A 16,921-nucleotide genomic window follows, 5' to 3' on the forward strand; every position below is an offset into this window, starting at 1 on the left:
TGCCCATGCTCACTTCCCTTGTCCCCCTCCATACACACTCACATACATGTGTATATAAGAAATCTGATATATATATGCATATATATTAGACCCTTATCAGATGTCTGATACTAGGCTTTTACCAGATATATTCATATCAGGTATATAATTTGCACATATTTTCTACTATACTGAAGTTTCTTTTCATTCTCTTGTTAGTGTTCTTACATGTACAAATTAAAAAAAAAAATTGATGAAGTCTGATTTATCTTTTTTATTTTGTTGTTCATGCTTTTGATGTCATATCTAGAAATCATTGCCAAATCTCAGATCATGGAGATTTACCCCTATGAGTTTTATAGTTTTAACTCTTACACTTAGGTCATGATCCATTTTGAGTTAGGTTTTGTATATGGTGTTAAGTATAAGCCCAACTTCATTTTTTTTTTTTTTTTTTTTTTTGCATTGGCTATCCAGTTGCCTCATCACCGTTTGTTAGACTATTTTTCTCTCCAGTGAATTGTGTTGGCACCTTTGTTGAAAATTATTTGACCATAGGAGTATGTGTTTATTCCTGGGCTTTTAGTTCTGTTTCCTTGATCTATAGATCTATTCTGTCCCAGTACCACACTGTTTTGATTACTATAGCTTTATAGCAAGTTTTGCAACTGGGAAGTGTGAGTCTTCAACTTTGTTCTTTTTCAAGGTTGTTTTGGTTATTTGGGGTTTTTTGCAATTCCATGTGATTTTTAAGATCAGCTTTTCCATTTCTGCAAAAAAGGCTCTTCTTTCAAAAGGAATTTGGTAGCAATGACAATGAATTTGTAGATCACTTGGGGGATTATAACAATATTAAATTTTTCAGTCCATGAACATGGGGTGTATTTCCACTTATTTTAGTCTTTATCAGTGTCTTAGTTTTCAGTGTACAAGTCATGTACCTCTTCAGTTTAATTTATTCCTAATTATTCTTTGTCAAGCTAATGGAATTGTTTTCTTAATTTCCTTTTTTTTAAGTTTATTTAGAGAGAGAGATGAGAGAGAGGGCAGAGAGAATGCCAAGTAGGCACCACACTGCCAGTGTAGAGCCCAATATGGGGCTTGAACTCATGAACCGTGAGATCATGACCTGAGCCAAAATCAAGAGTCAGATACCCAACCGATTTAGCCACCCAGGCGCCCCTTTAATTTCCTTTTTTGATTGTTCATTGATAGGGTAGAAAATACAGTTGATTTTGTGTAGGGACATTACTGTCAGCTTACAAAAAATAAAAAGGATGATAAGAAAATACTATAAATAGTTAAGTGTATGCCAGCAAAGCAGATAACCTAGATGCAATAGAAAAATTACTAAAACACAGAAATTACCACAACTTCTTAAGATGATATAGAATATCTGAATAAACATCTAACAAGTTAGGAGATTGAATTTGTAACAAAAAATATCCTACCAAAGAAAAGTCCAGGACTTAATGGCTCCACTGGTGAATTCCATCAAACATTTAAAGAAGAATTAATACCACTTTCTCAAATTCTTCCAAGAATTGAAGAGGAAGGAACATTTCTCAACTATTCCTTTGGGGCCAGTATTACTCTGATACCAAAGCCAGGCAAAGACATCATGTGAAAAGAAAACTACAGATCAATATCCCTTAGAATATAGGCACAAAATACTAACAAACCAAATCCAGCAGCGAAGAAAAAAGATTATATACCATGGCCATGTGGGATTAATCCCAAGAATCCAAGAGTAGTTCAGCATGTGAAAATCAATTTGTGTAATAGACCACATTAACAGAATGCAGGGACAAAAAAAAAATACATCACCATCTCAGCTGATGCAGAAAAAGCATTTGACAAAATCCAATGCCCTTTCTTAATAAACACTCTTAGCAAGCAAGAAGTAAAAGGGAATTTCCCCAACATAATAAAGGGTGTATATCAAAAACCCGTAGCTAACATCGTAATTAGTAGTGAAAGACTGCAAGTTTTCCCCCACTAAGATCAAGAACAAGGCAAGGATACCCACTTTCACCACTTAAATTCAACATTATACTGCAAGTTCTAACCAGAGCAGTTAGTTAAGAAAAAGAAATAAAAGACATTCAAATTGGAAGGGACAAAGTAATGTTATCTCTATTCACAGGTGATACAACCTTATACGTACAAAATCCTAAATCCATAGTATAGTAAATGTAAAAAATTATTAGCTAATAAATGGATTCAGCAAAGTTGCAGGTTACAAAATCTTTGTTATTCATGATTTTAGTAATTTGAGTCCTTTTTCTAGTTGACCTTTGTCATTTTGATCTTTTCAAATAATCAACTTTTGGTTTATTGATTATTACTTTTCTATCTCTATTTCATTTATCTTTGATCTTTATTATTTCATTCTGCTAGCTTTTTATTAGTCTGCTCTTTTTCTAGAAGTTCTTAATATTTGATGTTAGGTATTTGAGTTGTTCTTTTTAATTTTTATTTATTTATTTTTGAAGTTTACTTATTTTGAGAGAGTGCAAGCCGGGGAGGGACAGAGAGGGAGAGAGAGAATCCCAAGCAGGCTCTGCGCTGATAGCATGGGTAGCACCTGACATGGGGCTCAGTCCCACGAACTGTGAGATCGTGACCTGAGCCGAAACCACGACTCAGTGCTTAACTGACTGAGCCACCAAGGTCCACTTGAGCTGTTCTTTTTTAAAGTAGGTATTTGTAGTTACAACTTTTGCTCTGAGCGCTGCTTTTGCTGTATCTTTTTTAAAGTTGTGTCTTTGTTTTCTTTTGTCTCTATATTTTCTCAGTATTCTTTTTTTTTTTTATTTTTTTTTTTATTTTTTTTTTATTTTTGGGACAGAGAGAGACAGAGCATGAACGGGGGAGGGGCAGAGAGAGAGGGAGACACAGAATCGGAAACAGGCTCCAGGCTCCGAGCCATCAGCCCAGAGCCTGACGCGGGGCTCGAACTCACGGACCGCGAGATCGTGACCTGGCTGAAGTCGGACGCTTAACCGACTGCGCCACCCAGGCGCCCCATCAGTATTCTTTGATCCATTGGTTTGAAAGTATGCTTCTAATTTCTACGAATTTATGCATTTTCCAGTTTTACTTCTGTTACTGATTTCTAGGTTCATTGCATTATGGTCAGAGAGGATATTTTGTATGATACCGTTGTTTTTTAAATTAAGACTTACTCTGTAGCCTAAGGTGGTTCATCCTGGAGAAAGTTTTATGTGTACTTCAGAAGAATGTATATTCTGGTGTTTTTGAGTGAAGTATTCTGTATATGCTTGTTAGGTTTAGTTGGCTTATAATATTGTTCATGCCCACAATTTATTTCCTTATTGATCTTCTGTCTAGTTGTCGGTTCATTATTGAGAGTGGGGTTTTGGAGTCTCCAGTTGTTGTTATTAAATTCTGTGTTCCTCCAATTTGGTCTGTTTTTTTCTTCTGTTGTTAAGTACTATATAATTGTTATCACTTTAATGAATTGACATATGTATGTACACATATGTGTATATGATGTTACCTATTTATCTATTATAACAATTTTTGTCTGTTTTCATCTGTTATTAATATACCCATTCCAGCTATCTTTTGGTTATTGTCTGCATCAAATATCTTTTTCATTCATTCACTTTCAGCTTATTTTTGTAATTGAATCTAAAGTGAGTATGTGTAGACAGCATATGATTGGGTCCTATTTTTAATCCATTTTGCCAATCCACACCTTTTAATTGGAGTGTTTATTACTGACAGTTAATTGTAATTACTAATAAGGAAGGACTGACTCCACCCATTTTGCTATTTCTATAACTTTATATCCTTTTTGTTTTTCATTTCCTCTGTTAATATTCTCTTTATTGTTTAATAGATTCTACTGTATCGTTTTTATTTCTTTTTCATTTCCCTTACTATATATTTTTTTAAGTTTATTTATTTTGAGAGAGAGAGAGATACACACACATGCCTGAGTGGGGGAGGGACAAAGAGAGAGGAGAGAGAGAATCCTAGTCAGGCTCTGCACTGTAAGCATGGAGCTCTGTGCAGGGCTTGAACCCATGACCATGAGATCATGACCTAAGGTGAAATCGAGAGTCAGAAGCTCAACGACTGAGCCATGCAAACACCCCATCCCTTACTGTATATTTTGAGGTTATTTTCCTAGTGGTTGCACTGGGAAATAACTTTAATTTACACAATCTAGTTTGAATTAATATCCATTTAGTTTAAATATTATAAAAAAATTTTGCTCCTATAGTTTCATTCCACCTTTACATTGCCATTGTCACAAATTCCATCTTTACATGTTGTGGAATCTATCAACCTAGATACAGAATTCTGAATTTTTATGTATTTTTCTTTCAAATCACATAGAAATAAAGGGGAGTTACGTCCAGAAATTCATTGCTACTAGTTTTTAACTTACCAATGTAGTTAGGTTTACTAGTGTTTACTTCTCAATGTGGGTTCCAGTTACTTTGTACTTTTTTATTTCAGCTTAAAAGATTCCCTTTAGCATTTTTTCTAAGGCAAGTTTACAAACAATGAAATCTCAGTTTTTGCTTATCTAGGACTGTCTTAGGTTCTTTTTCATTTCTAAAGGTAGTTTTGCTGGTTGTAGATATTTTTGGTTGAGAGTTTTTTTGTTTTCAGTACTTTGTCTTCCCACTGCCTTCTGGTCCCTGTGATTTCTGATGAGAAATCAGTGTTTTTATCCAATTGAGAATCCCTTATAAGTGACAAACTGCTACTCTTACTGACCTCAAGATTGTCTTATAACAGTTTACTTGTAATGGCATCTCAGTGTGAATCTCTTTGAGCATATTCAGTTTGTAGTCCATTGAGCTTCTTGATTGTGTCAGTGTGTGTATTTCATCAGATTTGGGAAGTTTTCTCTTATTATTTTTTCAAGCATTCTTTTTGCTCTTTCTCTTCCTGTGGCTCCCATTATGCATTTGTTGCTATTCTAGCTGTGGTCACACAGATCTCTTAGGCTCTGTTCATTTTTCTTCATTCTTTTTTCTTTATACTCCTCACACTGGGTAATGTCAATTGACTTATCTTTAGATTTGCGGATTCTTTCTCTGCCTGCTCATATCTGCTGTTGAACCATTCTAATGGATTTTTCACTTTGGTTATTGTACTTTTTTCTTCAGAATTTGTTTGGTTCCTCTTTATGATTTTGATTTCTTTATTGATATTTTCTGCTTGGCAAGACATTGTCTCAAGATTTCCTTTAGTTCTTCAAGCAGGTTTAAGGTAGTTTATTTAAAGTCTTTCTCTAGTAAGTCCAATATCTGCATCCTCAGAGAAAGTTTCTATTTCTTTTTTTTTTTCTTTTCCTACGTAGGGGGCCATACTTTCTTAATTCTTAGCATGCATTGTACTTGAAAACTGAGTATTTTGAATATAATGTGTTAACTCTGGAAATCAGATTTTCTCCCTTTTTTAAGGTCTGTTGTTGCTGCTTGTCATTTTTGTTGTTTGTCTGGTGACTTTTCTGAACTGACATTGTAAAGTCTGTGTTTTTCACATGTGGCCATTCACGTCTCTGGTCTGATATCTTCATGGTCAGCTGATGATTGAGCAAAGAATTCCTTCAATACCTAGAACCAAAAAAAAACAGAAAAGGAAAAAAAAAACCCTCTCCCAAATCTTTGCATATGGTTTGCTTCTATATATGTGTTGGGGTCTGCTTTCAGTACTCAGTTTGGCATTTTAACAGCTCTTCCTTTGACTTTACTTGTTTCCGAGAAACCTGAAGGTTAGCCAGAGGTGACATCTTAGGACATTCTCAAGCCTTTCTGAGCATGAACCTAGCCTTTAGCATGCATGTAGTCTTCTAGATTCCTGGGAACATTTGAGTCTTTCAGTGGCCTTATTCCCAAAAGCATCTTTTTCCCTAGTTTTCTTCCCAAGCTTTCTGAGTTTTCCTATTGTTTGCTTTAATTGTTATCCCTTGTCCCAGGTGGAATTGGCTAATATATTTCCCTATAAATGTTTTGTCAAATGGATTCAGATAGCAGTCTCCTCCCTGGGATAGTTTTTAGTTGAGATATAACTAGGCAAGTCTTTTGAGATGATTCTTTAGGGAGTCACCAGACAGGTAAAAATGAACAACCACAGTCCTCTGAGAATATGGTTTGCACTGTTCTCTCCAGTCCTGGGAGCCTGTGTCAGGAAAGACAGCATTTGTTTTCAAGGCCACTGCCAAGCTGGATTAGGGGAGATGCTTGAGAGCAAGCTAAAATGCCACAAAACTCTTTACCAAATTTAGCTGTTTTTTCTTCACTAAGCATCCCTCTGGTTTTGTAAGCTTTTGATTCCAGAATTCAGAAAAAAGTTGGTTCTGGAAGTTTTTTGACAGTTTATTTGTTGCTTTGGTGGAAGAATAGACTTCTAGGGTTTCTTTCTTGGTCCCTTTGGCTGACATTACTCTCTTCTGTTTCCTGATCCCTTTGTTTTCTTCTTTTTTGCTTTACCTCCTCATTTTGCTCAAGTTCATTTTCCAGGAGCTTCAAAAAAAGGGTATTAGTTTGGTAAATTCTTTGAATTTATGTATTTGAAAATGTACTAATTACATGCTTGACTGATAGTTTGGCTAGATAGAATGAATTTCTAAAGGTTATGCTAGGCGAAGAAGCCAGACACAAAATATTGGACATTGTATGATTCCATTTATATACAGTTTCTAGAAAAGGCAAATCCATAGAAAGGAAGTAATTGCTTAGATGGGATGGGATTGAGAATGGGGAGTGACTACAAATGGGAGTGAGGTCTAATATTATATATTAGAATATAAGTATTCTAAAAATAGATTGTGACAATGGTTTCCCAACTCTGTAAGTATACCAAAAGTCATTCAATTGTATACTCAAAATGAAGAGCAGAGAGAGAGGGAGACAACACAGGCTCCGTGCTGACAGAGTGGAGTCCCACATGGGGCTCAGACCCACAAACCATGAGATCATCACCTGAGCCAACACCAAGAATCATAAACTTAACTGACTGAGCCACCCAGGTGCCCCTGAAAAGCATAACCAATGTTCCTATGAACATTCTTGTAAAAGTCTTTGGGTAGACATGTTTTCATTTCTCATGGGTAGAAGTGGGATTACTGGGTCATATGGTAAATGTGTGCCTAACTTCATGACAAATTTGTTTCAGGTGACTATCGCCAGCAATAGCTGCAAATTCTAGTTGCTTTTCGTCCTTGCCAACACTTGGTATTGACAGTTCATCTGATTTTTAGTTTTTGCAATTCTGAGAGGTCCTGATTTCCAAATTACTACAAACCTGGCAGTTTCACTACTGGTTCTCTACCAAAGAGAAATGAAAAATATGTCCAACAGAAGGTGGTAGTATACCCCCATTTTATTCAAGTTGGCAAATGTTGGCTTAAAGTTATTCATTGTATTCTCTTATTTCCTGTTTAACATCTGTACAATCTGTGGTAACCACCCCTTTTTGATCCTTGGCATTTGTTTTTTTGTGCTCTTTTCTGCATCAATTAATCTATCTTGATATTTGTCAAATTTGTTTCTCTTTTTTCAAAGAACCAGCTTTTGGCATTTTAATTACATATAATTGTTTTCTGTTTTGGTGATGTCTCCTTAAGAAATTCTTAAGTATAAGAAAGAAATTTCTGGGCTCCTGGGTGGCTCAGTCTTGGGTAAGCGTCCAACTTTGGCTCAGGTCATGATCTCACCGTTCTTCAGTTCGAGTCCCGCGTTGGGCTCTGAGCTGACAGCTTAGAGCCTGGAGCCTGCTTCAGATTCTGTGTCTCCCTTTCTCTCGGCTCCTCCCCCACTCATGCTCTGTCTCTCTCTCTCTCTCTCTCAAAACTGAATAAAAGTTAAAAAAAAATAAAAAAAAAACGAAAGAAATTTCTTGTACTTTGTTATTATTTTCTAGCATTTTAAAGTAGATTGTTAGGTCATTTGTTGTAGATGTTTTCTTATAAGAATTTATAAATTTCTCTTGGACCACTGCTTTAGCTGAATTTGTTTAGCACAAATTTTGACGTTATATTGCCATTCACCTTAAAATATTTTTTAATTTCCTTATTTCATCTTTGACTTGTGAATTAAAGTATGTTGTTTAATTCTAAGATATTTGAAGTTTTCCTGGATTTCTTATTATAGATTTCTTAACTTTATCAGAGTCTGTATGATTTCAAGTCTCTTAAATTTATATTTTTTTGCATTTTTTATTGGAGTACAATTGGAATACAAATTCAAAATTTGTATATTGGAAAATGACCATCTCAATAAGTCTAGTTAACATTTGTCACCATACATAGTTGCAAATTTTTATTTCCTCATGTTGAGAACTTTATGTTGTATTCTCTGCAACTTTCAAATGTGCAATACAGTATCGTTAACTATAGTCACCATGCTGCACATTACATCCCCATGACTTATTTATTTTATAACTGGAAATTTATACCTTTTGACCCCCTTTCCCTACTTTATCCACTCTTCACCCCGTTTCTGGCAACCACCAATCTGCTCTGTGACCTCAGATTTTTTTTTTCTAATTCCACATATAAGTGAGGTTGTGCAGTATTGTCTTTCTCTATCAGACTTATTTCACTTTGCTTATAACCCTCTAAGATCATTCATGTTGTCACAAATGACAAGATTTCATTCTTTTTTATGATTAACATTCCATTGTGTATGTATATGTATCTCTTTATACATTATCAGTAGACAGGATGCTTCCATATTTTGGTTATTGTAAATAACGCTGCAGTGAACATAGGGGTATATATATATTTTTGAATTAGTGTATTTGTTTTCTTTGGGTAAATACTCAGAAGTGGAATTGCTGGATTTTTTATTTCCATTTTTAAGTTTTTGAGGAAACTTCAATACTGTGTTTCATAGTGGCTATACCAATTTACATTTCCACCAACAGTGCATGAGTTCTCTTTTCTCCACATCTTTGTCAGTGTTTGTTATTTCTTGTCTTTTTGATACCAGCAATTTTGACTGGTATGAAGTGATAGCTAATTGTGGTTTTGATTTGCATTTCTCTGATATTTAAATGTTGAGCATAGTTTCATGGGTCTGTCATCTGTATGCTTATTTTTTTGGGAAAAATGTCTATTCAGCTTCTCTGCCCATTTTTTAATTGGATTTTTTGGTGTTGAGTTGTTGAGTTCTTTATATATTTTAGATGTTAACCATTATCAAATGTATCATTTGCACATATCTTCTCCCATTCAGTAAGTTGACTTTTCATTTTGTTGACTGTTTCTTTTGCCTTTCAAAAGCTTTTTAATTTGATATAGTCCCAATTATTTTTGCTTTTTTCTCTCCTAAGAGACAGATCCAAAAAAATATTGCTAAGACTGAGGTCCAAGGGATTACTGCCTTAATATTTTATTTTAGGAGTTTTATGGTTTTAAGTCTTACTTTTAGCTCTTTAATCCATTTTATTTTTGTGTGTTGTATAAAAAAGTGGTCCAGTTTCATTCTTTTGTATAGATTATCATAGATTAATTGACCATATAAGTGAGGGTTTATTTCTGGGTTCCCACTTCTGTTTCATTGATATTTCTTTTGTGCCAGTACCATAATGTTTTGATCACTATAGCTTTGTAGTATAGTTTGAAACTGGAGTGTGATAACTCCAGCTTTGTTCTTCCTCAAGATAGATGTGGCTGCTCATGGTCTTTTTTGGTTCCATACACGTTTTAGGATTTTTGTTGTTGTTGTTCCATTTCTGTGAAAAATGCCATTAGTATTTTTTTATGCTTATTTTTGAGAGAGAGAGAGAGAGGCAGGCAGAGAGAGAGGGAGACAGAATCTGAAACAGGCTCCAGGTTCTGAGCTGTCAGCACAGAGCCTGATGTGGGGCTTGAACTCACAGACTGCAAAATCATGATCTGAGCTGAAGTCGGACGCTTAACCAACCCAGCCACCCAGGTGCCCCAATGCCATTAGTATTTTGATAGGGATTGCATTAAATCTGTAAGTTGCATTGGGTAATATGAAAACTTTAGCAATATCAGATCTTCCAGCCCATGAGCATGGGATATCTTTCCACTTACTTGTGTCATCTTCAGTTTCTTTTATGAGTGTCTTACAGTTTTTATTTTTTTATTTTATTTAAAAATTTTTTTTTTTTTGAGAGAGACAGAGCATGAGCGGATGGGGGAGGGGCAGAGAGAGAAGGAGACACAGATCTGAAATAGGCTCCAGGCTCCAAGCTGTTAGCACAGAGCCTGATGTAGGGCTCAAACCCATGAACTGAGAGATCATGACCGGAGCCAAAGTCGGATGCTCAACCGACTGAGTCACCCAGGTGCCCCGAGTGTTTTACAGTTTTTAGAGTGTAGGTTTTTCACCTCCTTGACTAAATTTATTCCTAGGTATTTTATTTTTCTGATGCAGTTGTAAATGGGATATTTTCTTAATTTCTCTTTCTGATAATTTGTAATTCGTGTGTAGAAATGTAATAGATTCCTGATTTTTAATTTTGTATCCTGCACCTGACCGAATTCACTTAGTCTGATAGGTTTTTCATGGAGTCTTTAGTGTTGTCCATATATAGTACCATGTAATCTGCAAATAGTGACAGTTTTAACTTCTTTCTTACCAGTTTGGATGCCTTCTATTTCTTTTTCTTGTCTGATTGCTGTGGCTAGGACTTCTAGTACTATGTTGAATAAAAATGACAAGAGTGGGCATCCTTGTCTGGTTCCTGATCTTAGAGAAAAAGCTTTCAGGTTTAACCATTGGATATGATTTTACCTGTGGGTTCATGATACATGGATTTTATTATGTTGAAGTATGTTTCCTCTGTACCCACCACTATGATCTTTTTAATGTATTGTTGAACTTTGTTCACTAATATTTTGTTGAGGATTTTTGCATCTGTTTATCAAGGCTTGAATTTTTTTGTGGCATCCTTTTCTCGTTTTGTATCAGGGTAATGCTAGTCTCATGAGTTTAGAAGAATTCCCTCCTCTTCTGTTTCTTGGAAAAGTTTCAGAAGGATTGGCATTAATTCCTTGAATGTTTGCTAGAATTCATCAGTGATGTCATCTGGTCCTAGATTTTTATTTGATGGGAGGTTTTTAATTGTTGGTAACAGTCTCCTTGCTAATAATTTGTTCAGATTTTCTCTTCTTCATGATTCAGTTCTGAGAGATTATATATTTCTAGGAACTTACCCATTTCTTACAGGTTGTCAAATTTGTTTGATGTATAATTGTTAATAGAAGTCTCTTTGTATGTAATTTTTTGTATGTCTGGTATTATTTTTGTAATGTCTCATTATTTGTGATTTTGAGTCCTCTTTTTTCGAGCCCCTTAACTTTATTGAGACTTGTTTTATAGCCCAGAACATGGTCTATTTGAAAATAATTTGTAGGGGCGCCTGGGTGGCTCAGTCGGTTAAGCGTCTGACTTCGGCTCAGGTCATGATCTCGCGGTCCGTGAGTTCGAGACCCGTGTCGGGCTCTGGGTTGATGGCTCAGAGCCTGGAGCCTGCTTCCGATTCTGTGTCTCCCTCTCTCTCTGCCCCTCCCCCGTTCATGCTCTGTCTCTCTCTGTCTCAAAAATAAATAAACGTTTAAAAAAAAAATTTAGGGGCGCCTGGGTGGCGCAGTCGGTTAAGCGTCCGACTTCAGCCAGGTCACGATCTCGCGGTCCGTGAGTTCGAGCCCCGCGTCAGGCTCTGGGCTGACGGCTCGGAGCCTGGAGCCTGTTTCCGATTCTGTGTCTCCCTCTCTCTCTGCCCCTCCCCCGTTCATGCTTTGTCTCTCTCTGTCCCAAAAATAAAAAAAATAAAAAACATTGAAAAAAAAAATTAAAAAAAAAATTTAACAAAAAAAAAAAAGAAAATAATTTGTATTTTTCAGTTGTTGATGTAGTTTCTATAACTGTTAAATTAAGATGTTGATATTGTGCAGATCTAAGTGTTTTCTAATTTTTTGTCCAGTTCTATAAACTGCTGAATAGGTAGTTTTATATTATCTTATGTTTTTGTGGAATTGTCTATTTCTTTTATTTCCTTCCATGTATTTTGAAACTTTGTCATTAGACACAACGTATCAGTAATTATCTCTTTAGTTGATATTAAAATAGCCACTCCAGCCTTCTTATTCCTATTTTTTGCATGGTATATCTTTTTATATCCATTTACTTTCAACCTATCTGTATATATCTTGCAGGCAGCATATAATAATAGGGTTTTCTTTTTTTAATCCATTTGGTCAATTTATGGCCTTTAATTGCAGTGTTTAACCTAAGAGTTAGCAAACTGTGTCCCTCAGTTCAAATCCTTGTTTAGGAAATTACATTTCATTGGAACACAGCCACATGCTTTATTTTCTGGGCTGCTTTTGCATTATAAGACTGAGTAATTGTGACAGAGACTGTATGTTCCAAAACTCTCAAATATTTACTGTCAGGTCTTTTATAAAAAAAAGTTTGTTGACTCCTGATTTAGACCATTAACATTTAAGGTGATGTGGTTGGATTTAGGCCTATTATTTTTTATTTTGTTCCATTTTTTTTCTTTTTCTGCCTCCTTTTGGATATTTTTGAATTTTTGTTGGTATTTGATTATATCTTTTGGATTGTTAGCTATATTTTCTTGTGTTTCTAAGTTGCTGGTCTAGGGATTATAATACCTAACTCAGTGTACTTGTTAATATTAAACTACTTCATGTGAAATGGTGATGGTAAGACCTTGCAACCATGTGTAGGTTCCTTCCCTTTCCACCACTGCCCTGACCTTTTTGTTGTAATTGTATGCATCCTATTCTCAACGAGTGTCATAAGTTTTGCTTTTAACAGTCATACACTTTTATAAAACTCAGTGGGAAAAACAGGAGGCCATTGTATTTGTCAAGCTACTTACCCTTTTTCTTTTATTCTTCATTTCTGAATATTAAAGTTTCTGTCTAGTATCATTTCCCTTCAACCTGAAAAACTTCTTGTAGCATTTCTTACAGATCAACGCTACTAGTGACAAATTCTACTAATTTTTTTTTCTCTTCTGAAAATGTCTTTTAACTTCACGAGTATTCCAAGATTTTCCACTGGTTAGGTGTAAGGTGTAAAAAACCTCTCCTCTGTTTCTTTCTCCTCTACTCTCAGTACTGTACTATATTCACACTTCACTTCTGACATTAGATGTATCATTTTTCCAGATATCAATTCTCTGCAACACCAGCTGGGCATCCTACAATTCAGTTTTCACACTAACTGGAATTAGTTGAGACCCCACAGATTAAGGGCTCAGGCTCACAACACTACCCTTCACTTCAGATGACAGTTGCAAGCAGTAGGTCCCTGGATTACCCAGAATTTCTATCCAAGTTGGCTACAAATTGGAGGTTTCCAAGTTTCCCTTCTTGGATTCGATCATTTGCTAGAACTGCTCACAGAACTTAGGGTAATCTAACATTTACCAGTTTATTATATAATAAAAGCTATGATAAAGGATACAGATAAAGAGCCAAATGAAATGATACATAGGGAAAAGTCTAGAAGGGTCTCAAATGTGGGAACTTCTGTCCCTGTGGAGTTGGGGTGTGCCACCCTCCTGGTACATGGATTTGATGGATGTGTTTACCAACCCAGAAGCTCTCCACACCTCATATTTTTGGGATTTTTATGGAAGCATCGTCATGTGGCATGATCACTCATTAGTTCAATCTCCAGTCCCTCCCCTTCTAGAAGGAGGTGGGGGGTGGGCTGAAAGTTTCAAGTTTCTAATCATGGCTTGGTTGACAACTGTTGACCAGCCCCTGTCCAGGAGTCCACCAAAAGTCACCTCCTTAGAACAAAGGACATTTCTGTCACCCAGGAAATGCAAAGATATTTAAGAGCTGTGTCAGAAGGAGGATCAGAAACCAAATGTTTGAAAAGATGCTCCTAGTATTCTTATCACTTAAGAAATTACAAGGGTTTTAGGAGCTTTGTGCCAGAAACCAAGGACGGAGACCTGTGTGTGTGTGTGTGTGTGTGTGTGTGTGTTTCTCTTTCACAACATGAAGTTCTAGGTTGTCATTTCTTTTGTGTTAGTATTTTAAGTATATTGCTCTGCTGGCTCAGCAAGTGGTCTTTTTTGGTGATAGTTTCTGAAAAGAAATATGCAGATATTTGAACCATTGTTTTTATTCCCATTTAAAGATAGGGTGGGTCAGTCGGTTGAGCATCCAACTGTTGACTTCTGCTCAGGTCATGAACCTGGGGTCATGGGATCGAGTCACACGGAGTGTGGAGGCTGCTTGCAATTCTGTCTCCCTCCTCTGCTTGTATTCATGCTCTCTCTCTTAAAAAAAAAAAGGCGGGGGGGGGAGTCTATTTTAGATCTTTTTCACCATTACTTAGCACACCTTTCATGCACAGATGTATAATAAATTTTTTTGAATTTACTTTGTATTACATTTTAAGTTAATATGAAGACTAGATAGGCTTATTAGGGTTCCATTTTGGCAGGGTCTGAATTGCCCAACAGGAGTTACTGCTGTTATATTTTATAATGCAAGTTCCCTTCACTAGATATAAATAACCAGATGAAAGAAGCCATGCATTACCAGTTTTCTGAAATAGTTCTCTCCCTTCCATTTTTCCTGGGTTACTTGGCTTCCTTTCCATGTGAAAGGAAAATGGGAGGCAGTATAGGTACTTTCCAAAATTTTTTGCCTTCTCTTTTGCATAGAAATTACTCATATTTTTATAAAATAATGGACCATTAAGGGACATGTAGAAAGAATGAACCAAAAACTGTTCTGGAAGAGTTATGTATTTTGTAACATTGCATTTGATATTTAATATCTATAGAGAGAATTAAATACAGCAGAGATTTCCTGTTGAAGCTCTCAAGTGTTTCCATCTGCAGAAAAAAACCAGACTTTCTGCCTGATCATCCCATTGTACTTCAAAAACCAGTAAGTAGTTTTCTAATTTTATATTCTAAAACATTTTTCTTTAGTATTTTCACTAGATTCTCACTAGATTTTTAATCTTATTATGAAATATAACTCAGAAAAGTACACAAATATATAATATAACCAAACTGTAAGTAATAATAGAATGGAATTGTATTTTTTTAAGAAATATTTTTTCCATTGAAAGATACGGAACATCCCATATTAAATCTTGTAATCAATCCATCTGCAGTTGATTTTACTCTATGATGTGCAGTAGGGGCCAAGTTTTATTTTTTTCTACATGAATATCCGGTCATCCTAGCTCTGTTTATCGAAAGGGTGGTCCTCTGCCACCTTGTGGTAATAGATGTGAGGTGTGTTTCTGGGCTCCCTACTCTTCTCAGTCCTTCTATACAGTAAAACCAGTCATCCCACCACTTCAGTATGTCTTTGCTTGTTCTTAGCGCTTTATATTTCTGTGTCACCATCACATTTTACCAAAATGAATACAATAAGTACACATATCTTTTAGGATGTTGATTGGAAAGGACATGCATTTCGCTACCAGACTTGGGTTCAAGCTGTAGCTTCACCTTGTGTACTAAAATATCATTCTAACTTAAGTCACTTGACCTTCGGTGTCTGTTCTGTGATTGTAGATAAGGTTGATAATCTCTAGTTGTTAGGATTAAATGAAATGTATGGAAGAGCTTGGCATGGTACTTAGCTCTCATTGTGCACTTAGTAAATTGGCTTTATTTCTATTTCGAGTAGAATTTGAGTTTAGAGTTTTCACAAACTACTTTATGTAGGTAAATACTCCATGGAGATTAACTCAGAATATGGGCATGCTGAGAATGGCTCAAATGTGAGATGTGTAACATACTTCCTGTGCTCTCCATTTTTAGGATTTCTAACCCTTGGGAATCCAAAGCCTTTTTTTTCTCTTAGAATCTTTTGAATTTTAACTTACAGTGTTTCTCAGTGTTTCCTAAAGTCCCTACCTTGTAGAACCCTAGTCAATTTTTCAAAATTTAAGCAGAAATTTGGTTCTTTCAGAATACCTTGCACACATGTCCTTAATGATGTTTACATTTTCCGACCTGTTCAGAGATCTTGCTATGTATGAGTAAATCAGTGCTATATATTGTCAAGTTTTCATTTGCAGACTTATTTCATCTCTGACATTTTATTTTGTAAATAAAAGTTTGACATACACATTATTTTGAACAAACCAGGTACCACAGAAACAGAACAGGTTTGAAATACAATCTAGTATATTTAAAAATGAATTATTTTTATTAAACACAGGAGAACTTTTTGACAAGTTCCAGTTACTGTAATACTTTCTATAGCAACATGCATTTAAGATCTGTAAACACTTAATAGGGTCACAGTATTTGGTTTGATAAACTAGTAAAAACTGTATTCATTCAATCTAATTGATAAATTAACTTTTTCTTCTATGTTACAGGAAAACCACCCAAGTTTTAAGTAGCATTTTGAGAACAGATGAATTTGAACATAAAGAATTACTCGTTTTATATTTTGGACACCTGCAAATGAAGTGGACCTAGTAACAATAACTGTAATGGACTGTGACAGTTCAGCTTATTTTTAAATTTTGATGGTTGGGTATTTGGTTTCTCCCTAAAATGAGAAAGATATTTTAAACTATAAAGAATTTTCTAATCAGTTTCAACTTTGCAGGCAGTTTCCTGCATAAATTGGGAAGTAACACTGGAAAGTAGGAATTCGGTTAGTAAAGTGGGAAGACTGTATTTATAATTTGCATGCTACTTGCAATTTTCTTTGTTTTTCATCTCTTGTAATAATGGAATGGAAATGTAAGCTGTAAAGATTCCCAAATATAAAGTATTTGCTATGATGTATATATGGTACATAATTTCTTGTTGCTTTTAAAGTTGCTTTTGTTCTGTTTGCCACTGATTTCATACCAGCATTTTGAAAGGCTCTTTACAATCTCTCCAGAGGCTTAGGATGATTCAGGATGTTCAATGCATAGTTCTCCATGACAGGAAACAGAAT

The 16,921-nt window shown here is 35.4% G+C and overlaps 1 protein-coding gene across 1 annotated transcript in view; it reads left to right on the plus strand.

Annotated features, from left to right (window-relative positions):
• CF2H8orf88 (chromosome F2 C8orf88 homolog) overlaps positions 1 to 16,764 on the plus strand; it is a 37,275-nt gene extending 20,511 nt beyond the window's left edge. The window contains exons 5-6 of the mRNA XM_049633602.1: positions 14,784 to 14,890; positions 16,347 to 16,764. Coding sequence (XP_049489559.1) covers positions 14,784 to 14,890; positions 16,347 to 16,370 — 131 coding nt within the window. The 3' untranslated portion in view covers positions 16,371 to 16,764. The remainder of the gene's footprint in view (positions 1 to 14,783; positions 14,891 to 16,346) is intronic.
• The last annotated feature ends 157 nt before the right edge of the window (positions 16,765 to 16,921 follow it).

This window comes from Panthera uncia, chromosome F2 (assembly GCF_023721935.1).
Source record: "Panthera uncia isolate 11264 chromosome F2, Puncia_PCG_1.0, whole genome shotgun sequence".
NCBI classification, from domain to species: Eukaryota; Metazoa; Chordata; class Mammalia; order Carnivora; family Felidae; genus Panthera; species Panthera uncia.